This window comes from Salvelinus namaycush, chromosome 25 (genome assembly GCF_016432855.1).
Source record: "Salvelinus namaycush isolate Seneca chromosome 25, SaNama_1.0, whole genome shotgun sequence".
Classification (NCBI taxonomy): domain Eukaryota; kingdom Metazoa; phylum Chordata; class Actinopteri; order Salmoniformes; family Salmonidae; genus Salvelinus; species Salvelinus namaycush.
This window is the reverse complement of record NC_052331.1, coordinates 23,071,585-23,082,030: the sequence shown is the minus strand read 5'-3', so window position 1 is coordinate 23,082,030 and position 10,446 is coordinate 23,071,585. Positions and strand designations below refer to the sequence as shown.

Sequence of the window (10,446 nt, the reverse complement as noted above, 5' to 3'; positions counted from 1 at the left end):
TGTACGTATACAAAATAATAAAAAGTCAATTACATACTTCACAAAAACACAATACTATCCTAGATGTAAGTACAAAACATGATATAAATGATTTTCTACATTTTGTTGCATCTCCTATTTTATTGGTGTGGGTGCATTCATTCAATGCAGGCAGGGTTCACCTTCGCAGCTATAACGCACTACTCCTGCGTAGTAGGGGGCAGTAATGAATCTTTGCCAGGAATGTACGTTCGTTTGGTGTCAGACATCTGGGTAACCGAGGAGATCCAGGAGATGGTTTCTAATTCCCTGAACGTAGACAGACAGCGGTGAAGATTGTATAATTCTTGCAACTTTGTTATGGTCGACTTGTTGACAAAAGCTTACAATTGCATCTAAAGCAGTTAGCTAACAGCGAGCTTGTGTGCATTCGTACATTGTTATTTTATCTTAGCTCGCTAGCACACATTAGCTGGTAAGCTAACATTAGCTGGCTAGCTAGCTAACTAAATAGCTGAGCCCGGATGCGGTGAACTACAACAAGTCTTTGGCCTTGGAAGAGTTGGGCATCAGGCTTGAATTATGTCAAGCAACCGTCAACAGCAAACTGGCGGTGGAGCGGGGCCTGGGACAAGTAGCAGCAGTACCGGTGGCACTACCAATGCTAACGGTGCCACCAGCGTAGGCAGTAACGACAGTGCCAATGTGAACAATTCTTCAAATGTTGTGCCCTCACGGACTCTGGCTACAACTGGCGATGGATTGCTCGTACCTGCAGCGGCTGTCCAGTCTCCAATAAGCTTAGCCACACTTAGCAGACCCAGTTCATCCTCATCTGGCACCAGCAGAAAACGTCCTCTCCACCAAGCACCTCTCTACAATGGTCTCTTGAATTCCTACGAAGATAAAAGCAACGATTTTGTGTGGTGAGTTTTCCTGCAAAATGCTAGCTACTTGGCGAACTTGTTTAGCTAAATAGCTTGCTGTCTAGGTTGCTAATTATATGTCGCTCGCTAGCTCAATTTGAGTGCGTTCTTGTTTACAATGTCTGTTTGGCAGCTAGCTAGCCTGGTAGCTACAAAAGCTCAGAAATGCATATCAGTAAACCAGACTCATTGGTTATTCGCACTTATTTATTCTCACTTCAATAGTTGAACACTGTAAAAGTAAGGTTAATTTTCCTAATTAACCAAATTATGTTGCATTGCATTTTCTTTTCAGCCCGATCTGTTTTGAAATGATTGAGGAGGCACACATGACAAAATGTGGACACAGTTTCTGGTAAGCAAACTTGATGACATTGGCAAGGCTACAGTACATCCATTTAATTTCTATAGCTTTTAGTACCATTCATCAATATTAACTAGTGCCTTTGGTATCCTCCACCAATGCATCAATCATTTTTCCCTGTGCTGGTTTTCCCATTCTATTTCTTTGTTCAGCTACAAGTGCATTCGCCAGAGTTTGGAGGACAGCAATAGGTGCCCAAAATGTAACTACATCATTGACAACGTGGATCAGCTCTATCCAAACTTTCTTGGTAGGTTTGTCTCTTGATATAGATTAGATTTCAAAACAATGTCCTACATATGTTGGTGGCTGTGGTGTAGCTAGCTTCCCTACAGCCTTGTCACCGGCTTTGTCCCAAATGGCAACCTATTCCATATTTGGTGGACTATTTTTGTATGGGCCCTGGTCAAAAGTCATCTTTGAACCTTTCCAATACATCACTCCTCCTCAGTAGTAATTCTAACTCTTGTTTTGATTTGTTACAGTCAATGAACTTATTCTCAAACAAAAACAGAGATCAGATGAAAAACGTCTGAAGATGGACCATCCGGTAAGTGCTTCAGCTGATCAGGTCTCATACACACACACTTGCACAAGAAACCAGACCTGGGTCAAATGTTACTACAAAATGCAGACAACAACATTATGGGCCAGTTTCTCAGACACAGATTTAGCCTGGTCTTCAATTTAAAAGCAAGCTCAATGGAGAATCTTAATTGAAAAAGCTTCGTAGTCCAGGATTCTGCTTAGTCTGTCCAGGAAACTGCCATTAACTTTACCCTAGCAATTGTTGTTGGTGTGTATGAGGTCTAATAGTGAAGGAACCCAACAGTTAACCCAATATCCCCAAAGTACCTGCCTAATTGTATATTTCTCCTGTTTTTAGAATGGGTCAAGATGGCAAGTGTTTCAAGACGTCCTGGGCACAGACCAAGAAAACCTAGATCTTGCTAATGTCAACTTGATGCTGGAACTCCTTGTTCAGAAAAAGAAACAGCTGGAAGCGGTATGCATATTTTGTTTAAGCACTATATATTTAACCAGCAGAAAATGAATGGTGGGCGGACAGCGGGACACTCACCCAATGTTAACTTTTATGCCTTTCCCTAACCTTTACCATAACCTCACTGAAACTATACCACATTAACCATAACATAACCCCTTATCGAACCCAGGTGTGCATGCTCGTGCAGCGACCAGCAGCAAGGTATTTCTTCTAATGCGCTCCTTGCTGCGAAACCAATTGCCCTCTGGGACAAATAAAGTTGAAACTTGAACCCCCCAAAAAATAACTGCAGATCAAATATACACTATCTTTTGTTTATTCATAACATTACATTTAATTAATCCTATTAAGTGGTTTTGTAGTCATACCTTGATTGACCATTAACTCTGTCTGTTTATTCCCATAGGAATCACAAGCTGCTCAACGTCAGATCTTAATGGAATTCCTCAAAGAAGCAAGAAGAAATAAAAGAGAGGTGTGCCCCATATCTGTTTTGGATCTCATCTTAATGTTTCAATATTTACTTACAGTAGTAATCTATGTGAGGAAATAACCATTAGTTATTGAGTGACATTGTGTTTTACCATTCAGCAACTGGAGCAGTTGCAGAAGGAGCTAAACTTTTTGGAGGAGGATATCAAGCGTGTTGAGGTAAATAATATACATGGCTAGCTATCCTAACATTTCTGTCCTCCTGAAATGGATTAGAAGTCAGAGATCTGGTTTCCTTGACACAGATTAAGCCTAGTCCTGGACAAAAACTCTGTGTCCCAGAAAAACGGCCCCAGAATGTTCAGAAATGCAGGTAAAGGCTGTCTGTTGAGGAGTAAAAAAAAAACAACTAAATACATTGTGCATTTTCTAGGAAATGAGTGGACTGTACTCACCAATGAGTGACATGGATCGTAACTTGGACAGCACTGTGCCCAATTTCGAGGCTCCCTCACCTGCACCCAGGTAAAACAAAATTCTGTCCTGTTCTTTAGTTAGTCTTGTGAAAGGACCAAAGTAATTATCTGACTTAGAATATACATTTGGGATCTTTGTAGGAATTTCCTTTAAACGTTGTGAAAAGGTTGAGCTTTTACAGGAGACACTGATATATATTTACGGTAACGAACAAATTCTTGCCTTTACAGTAGTCTTATCGATTCGACAGAGTATGTGAGTCAACCACCAGGTTTTGGTGGAACTTCCCAGGTAAGTCTGACCCACTTTAGTTTTCTGAGCCATAGGCTGCATCCCTGTTCTCCACTCTTCTAGTCATGGATTTAAAAGCATAGGATTGGTGTAAGCATTGGGTGGTGTGTTGTTAAATCCATGCAAGAAAGTGTGCAAGTTTACACTTTGGGAGAAGGTTGGAGAATCGAGACGCAGCCATTGTGAATCATTGATGTTGGTGGTTCAGGTTCACATTCTGCAGATGCATGTGTTTAGTGTCTTTTCTATTTTACCAAAGGGTAAGAGGCAAACGTGGTACAACAGTACTCTGGCTTCACGCAGAAAGAGGCTCACAGCGCACTTTGAAGATCTGGAGCAATGCTACTTCTCTAACCGGATGACCCGATTAACAGGTACCCTCTAGGTTTACGTCGACTTTTACTTAAAAGGCTTCTCTGGGTAAAGTAATGTCCTTGTATTCCAAAAGAGGAAGGGTGATGGCATCTTCCACAAATGACCGTAACAACAACCCTCTAGGTTTAACTTTTAGCTGACTGAGCTGCATTATCTTGCAGAATCTATTTTAGGCTTGAGGCTCCTGCCCTCTGGCTGACTTACATGGCGCTCGCAAGACATAAGGACGAATCTGATAATAAACAACTAAAACATGGTTTACTTTCTAATGGTGTTCAGGGTTAGATAGTTATTGTTTGTCATGTCTTGTTTTAGATGACAGCAGGAACCTAAATCAACTGGATGATTTCATGGAGTGTCTCTCAAAGTTCACACGGTACAACTCTGTGCGGCCGTTGGCGACCCTGTCTTATGCTAGTGATCTCTACAACGGCTCCAGTATTGTCTCTAGGTAACGTCAACCCTCAACTGTCAAACACTAAGCCTTTGATGGCTTAGCTAATTATACTGAACAAAAATATAAATGCAACATGTGAAGTGTTGGTTTCATGAACAAACAACAGAAGGAAAATGTCTGGGATTTTTATATGCACAAAAAGCATCCCTGTTGGTGAGCATTTCTTCTTTGCCAAGATAATCCAGCAAGTTTTGAGGGAGCGTACAATTGGCATGCTGACTGCCGGAATGTCCACCAGAGCTATTGCCAGAGATTTAAATGTTAATTTCTCTACCATAAGCTGCCTCCAACGTTGTATTTCTATCTGTAATAAACCCCTTCTGTGGGGAAAAACTCATTCTGATTGGGTGGGCCTGGCTCCCAAATGGGAGATCCATAGATTAGGGCCTAATGAATTTATTTAAATTGACTGATTTTTCTATGAACTGTAACTCAGTAAAATCTTTGAAATTGTTGCATGTTGCGTTTATTTTTTTGTTAAATTTAGCACCATCCTAATGGTTAGTATCCAATTTGACCTACAGAGAGCGCTCTTGTATCACAATACATCTTCCATTTGCTACCAGAGTGTAGCAGAAGGCACCACGGTGTCTGACAGCTCTATCTCTATGGAAAAGTACTAATGCAATCTGATGGGAGACTTAGTGTGCTTCACAGTTGGTGCCTCATTCCCTATATAGTGCTGGTCAAAAGTAGTGCACTCTATAGGGAATAGGGGGCCATTTAAGATGCTACCATGCTTCTTATGAAATAATGCTTCATTGCACGCAACTAAATTCACCATTGTTACTTGTTTGATGCGACTTCTTATTGGCTATTGAGGTTGATGTTTTGCGCTCTTGTTTCTGCAGCATTGAATTTGATCGTGACTGTGATTACTTTGCCATCGCTGGCGTCACCAAGAAAATCAAGGTGTTTGAGTATGGAACGGTGATCCAGGATGCTGTGGACATTCATTACCCTGTCAATGAAATGACGTGCAACTCCAAAATCAGGTGACCTTTCAACCTGTCTTAACGTTGAGAATTACCATCTCTGTATTACAATAGAAATGACACACTTTTAAACAATGTTCATTACCTTAGTGGGTTCCCTATTCTAGGTATTTTTTTAAAATGCTGTTATAGATTTTATGGATCTGTTTTCTTTATCTAGGATAATCATTAATCCTCATAGAAACATGGAAGAACAGGTCTCGGCTCTTACATCCCCATGCGTTTTGTATTTCAGCTGTATCAGCTGGAGCAGCTACCACAAGAATCTGTTGGCTAGCAGCGACTACGAGGGAACAGTCATCCTGTGGGATGGTTTCACTGGCCAAAGGTCAAAGGTCTATCAGGTATGCACCTGGCGCGCTCATTCCCCGAGGTTCCCCCCTTTCAAATACAACTACTCTAATACAATGGAACAAACAAACCACAGCTGTGGATATTGTTGCTGCTAAGGCCTCCTACTATACCCAGAAGCTTTTACCTTTGTTTGATTTTCTTTGGACACTACACTCAATCCATTACTAAATGGAAACAGACACTGTTGCAGATGTACTGTATGAAATACATATTTCATCCACTCTGTCTTCAAAGTAAACCTTTGCTAAAGTATGTACCCCAGTATTCTTGGGCTAGTGAGATTTTAGCTATGGGGGAATTTACACTGCTCTATAGATGGAAATCTATTCAGTTATAAAAGTCAGTTATGTTTGTTTCACACCTGTGATGTTCCTCCAGGAGCATGAGAAAAGATGTTGGAGTGTCGATTTCAACCTCATGGATCCCAAGCTTCTAGCCTCTGGTTCTGATGATGCGAAAGGTAATGTTGAAACGATGCAGTTGTTTGTTTGCACTTCTCCCAAGGTCCTAATAAACAAGATGCCTGCTGGGTTTAAAGGGAGCATATTGCCAGTCTCAACATCTCTGGTGTTTTGTTATTAATCTAGGATTGCATCTGGTTTTTGTTTCTTTCAGTGAAGTTATGGTCTACCAACCTTGACAATTCAGTCGCCAGCATCGAGGCCAAAGCAAATGTGTGCTGTGTAAAGTTCAGTCCGACATCGAGGTATCACCTTGCTTTTGGATGTGCAGGTCGGTTGATCTGTGATGCTACTTCTTCTTCCAAACCTTTTCCACGGTCTTGATTTGGGTGAAGGATGAATTGAAACATGCATTGCACTTCGTAAAAAAAAAAAAAAAAAAATTTTTTTTACTACTGTAATTTTCTATGTTTTCTCACAGACCACTGTGTCCACTACTACGACCTCCGCAACACTAAACAGCCCATCATGGTGTTCAAAGGTCACAGGAAAGCTGTGTCCTATGCTAAGTTTGTCAACGGAGAGGAAATTGTATCTGCGTAAGTCAACTCAATCAAATTACATTCAGAGATGTCACACTTTACATTTGACCATATTGTAAATGTTCCCCAAAATGTCACAGCATTTTCCTATTAGGTCCCTGATCTGATAAAGACCATATTTGGTAGTCGAAGTGCATGTTCTGCTGTTCTGCCTTCATAATTCCTCCTCTGTATCACACAGCTCAACAGACAGCCAGCTAAAGCTGTGGAATGTAAACAAGCCCCACTGCTTGCGCTCATTCAAGGGCCACATCAATGAGAAGAACTTTGTTGGCCTTGCCTCCAATGGAGACTATGTTGCGTGTGGTAAGTGGGACCACATTGACAGCAGCATGCTGTGTGGTGCTGGAAAAGTCCTTCAGTGGATGTGAAAATGCTTTTACTCAGATTGACACAATCAGATTGACATTCATATACGGCTTTAGATTTAATGTGTTTGGGGACAGTCTATTGATTGACCAATCGTGGATGTGTTCAGTTGTTTAAGAATGCATTTTGGGTGCTTTCAAATGTAGTGAGTACTTTGATATGATATGGTACTAAAAGATCTGATATACTGCCAGATTTTGGAGTTCAATCATTCTTCTCTCTGCAGGAAGTGAGAACAACTCACTTTATCTCTACTACAAGGGGCTGTCCAAGACACTGCTGACATTCAAGTTTGACACTGTGAAGAGTGTGTTGGATAAAGACAAGAAAGAGGATGACACCAACGAGTTTGTCAGCGCTGTATGCTGGAGAGCTATGCCTGACGGGGTGAGTGAGAGAACTGTGTGTCAGTCAGATCAGTGGGGATTCATGTCTGATATCCTCTTTATATGTCTGCGTTACGGTTACGCCTCTCGAAATGGCTGCAAACTAAATATTTTCTGACAACAAATGCCTCTCTTGTGACCTTAATAATGGTCCCAGTCTAGGGTCTATAAGAAACTAGGGCGTTCCTCCAGGCAGAAGGACACCACTGTCCAGTGGAGCATGTTATTACTCTCTCACACAAGGACAAGTAACTGCCACACAAGAATGGCTCAAAACACAAACAGTTTGGTCTAAGATCATGTTCATAATCCCAAACGCATCAACCCACCTACAATTTCCATGGTTGGTAAATAGAAAAACACAGGGTTGAAATACCTGGCAACAGTCATACACTGTCACTGCTTAAATTAACCACCTTTTGAAAAACCCTGATGAAGGCTATGGGTCGAAACGCGTTGGTTTCAGCAATAATGAAGCATTTTAATAACGACCTCTCCAAGAGTAGCTGAATTTCCTCTTCAGTTTACTCCTTAATTCATGGACCTTGTTTGGCGAGTGAGGTAGCAACATCGTTCCTTTCTCTTTGCACTGAATTTTTTAATTTTTTTATCCACCAAATGAGAAGTTAATTACCAGATGATATCGTTTGAATGTTATGGATACATTTATACAGACTCTTTAAGGCCACATTTGTCATTTAGTAAAAGCATAATCAAGAAATTGAATAATAATGGTGTCAATCAACCATGAGTACCAATTTAACAGTTTCATGGTTTGTGTCCTCTCTTGTAGGAGTCCAATGTGCTGATTGCTGCAAACAGTCAAGGAACAATCAAGGTTTGTTTTGTGATTGTATTTTACTCGGCCCAGTTTCCCAATAGTGATGAACTTAAGCTTACGAGTGTTGAAGACAGCTGAAGATGTAACATGAGTTTCCCAAAACACCACGCAGAGAGAACGTCGCTAAGTGCATTGTTGGAGCATGAGTTGATACTGTTGGGATCGAAAGAGAGTGCTGCTCTCAGATCAGCTTTCTCCATTCAAATCTTACTTTAACATTCTAATTATTCCACAATACTGACGATGGATCAGCTCCTAGATATCACCTACAGCTGCAAATAGTCAGGCGGCTTATTCTAATGCTTACTCGATAATAGTGCACTAAATCACCGATTTGGCACGTCATTGCACACGTTAGGCTACACTTCATGACATATGTTGAGACAAATTGCAGACAGTATCCTCCATATAGCAAAATAGAACAATTGATTGAACATGAAATGTATTTCAATGTGATTGAAATAGGCCTATAGTCAACTGTTAATTCAAGATGACTGCATTAACATTTTTCATTTGAATTATCATTTTATAATACATTGCTTGTTTATATCAATTGCGAAGACATTGGCAACATTTGTTAACTTTGTTCTGAAGTTATTGGCAGTCACAGAGAGATGGATAACAAAGAGATGGCCCATCTCGGATATTTAACGATGCTCCTACTAAGGTTCTTAGCCTTAAGATGCTTTTGGGAAACCGGGCCCTGGACTCTGCTAATGTATTTAGCATGGTCTTTCTCTAGTTTGGGAACTCGGGGGTTAAAGATCTCCGTCACTGCGACGGATTTCTGTCATATGGATTCTGGAGAGGTCGTTTTTGAGATCAGTGTAGATCCGCAATAAACATATCTGGGGGGAGGGGAGGTTTAGAGATGACATTGCCTAATACAGAAGAACAAAATATATTTCCTCTTTTGTACTCTATTGCTCCTCTTTGACATCACAACTTCCCATCAAACCAACTCATGAATGCCCTACTTGAAGTTAGTCTAAAAACCACTATTTTGCTCTTTACCCTTTAGTGTGCGTACTTTACTGTATGTATACTTGGGTTATCACTTTTCAACAGGAACATTTTAAAAAATCACTAGAGGACGTCATTAAGTTTGTCATTGGAGTGGCTGCGTGAAGTGTATCAGGTTTTTCAGCCTAGGAAAAATGTGGGCTACATGGTTTATTCTTTCTGCTCACCTGTATTTTTCTCTCTCTATAGGTACTTGAGCTTGTTTAAGGTCCATCAGATCTCATCAAAGCCTCTGGAAACTACGGCTCCATTTCTTTCATGGCCAGTCTGGGGATTGGAGCGTATAGTTTCTTGGTCAAATAGAAACTTTGCAATTCTAGATCTGAGGTGCTTACCAGATTGGGAGAATTAATAAAACCAAAGTCATTTGATTTTAATGAGCAAGAATACTTTGGAAAAGACTGAGTACATCATACACTAGGATTGTGGATGTATGTAATTCAGAATGAGATTGAGGGCTTTTCTGCACAGAAGTAGATTCATCTTTTGAAAGCCTCTATTTGAATAAAGTTAATGACTAATAGAACATCTCTTTAACATGATTTGAAATTTAATTGATATGTGTTCTTTTTAATAAACTTGTTAAATGTATTTCATTAGAGGTACATCCAGCAAGAAGCTAAGTTGCAGGCCAAAGCACAAGTCAAAACAAAAATAAAATGCAAAATGACTCATTGTATGAATGCATTTTCAACCCAATGTATACATCTGTCATCCTTTTCAATAGTCTTTGGTTTACCCCTATGTTTAGACTGTTTGATGTTTCAAGCAATGGCAACATCTTTTAACTGGACTTGTTTTCTTTCTGCAATCAAGCTTTCAGTGGCATGGCTTAGAGTCAAGAATTTTGAGTTTGAAAATGCAACGGAAGATTGACTAATGACTTCGAGACATTTCACTCATGTTACAGTATATTTCTCTTTTGTCAGTGAACATGTATTTGATAATACAAATCCTGTCTCCAAAATACTTTCATTTTGTATTAAATCATGATACATGTTGCAACCAGAACACGTCCAACACATGAAATCAAGTGGATTTGCTAGAATGCCAAGATGTACCTATTTTCTGAGACACGACCAAGAGATGTTCTGTATTTGTATACCTAAATAAATTATTTGCAGAGAACTTTCTTTGCATTGAGTTATTCTTGGTTTAAAAAGGAGGA

At 40.1% G+C, this 10,446-nt stretch overlaps 1 protein-coding gene across 1 annotated transcript; it reads left to right on the top strand.

Annotated features, from left to right (window-relative positions):
- The first annotated feature begins 252 nt into the window (after positions 1 to 252).
- cop1 (COP1 E3 ubiquitin ligase) lies at positions 253 to 10,406 on the top strand. Its single transcript, XM_038963964.1, has 20 exons — positions 253 to 905; positions 1,201 to 1,260; positions 1,422 to 1,519; positions 1,755 to 1,819; positions 2,156 to 2,275; positions 2,682 to 2,750; positions 2,867 to 2,926; positions 3,141 to 3,232; positions 3,415 to 3,475; positions 3,735 to 3,849; positions 4,166 to 4,301; positions 5,159 to 5,302; positions 5,538 to 5,646; positions 6,035 to 6,116; positions 6,272 to 6,388; positions 6,539 to 6,656; positions 6,841 to 6,965; positions 7,255 to 7,415; positions 8,208 to 8,252; positions 9,468 to 10,406. The coding sequence occupies exons 1-20, from the start codon at positions 562 to 564 to the stop codon at positions 9,483 to 9,485; spliced, it is 2,139 nt and encodes a 712-aa protein (XP_038819892.1). The 5' UTR covers positions 253 to 561; the 3' UTR covers positions 9,486 to 10,406.
- Positions 10,407 to 10,446: the final 40 nt, after the last annotated feature.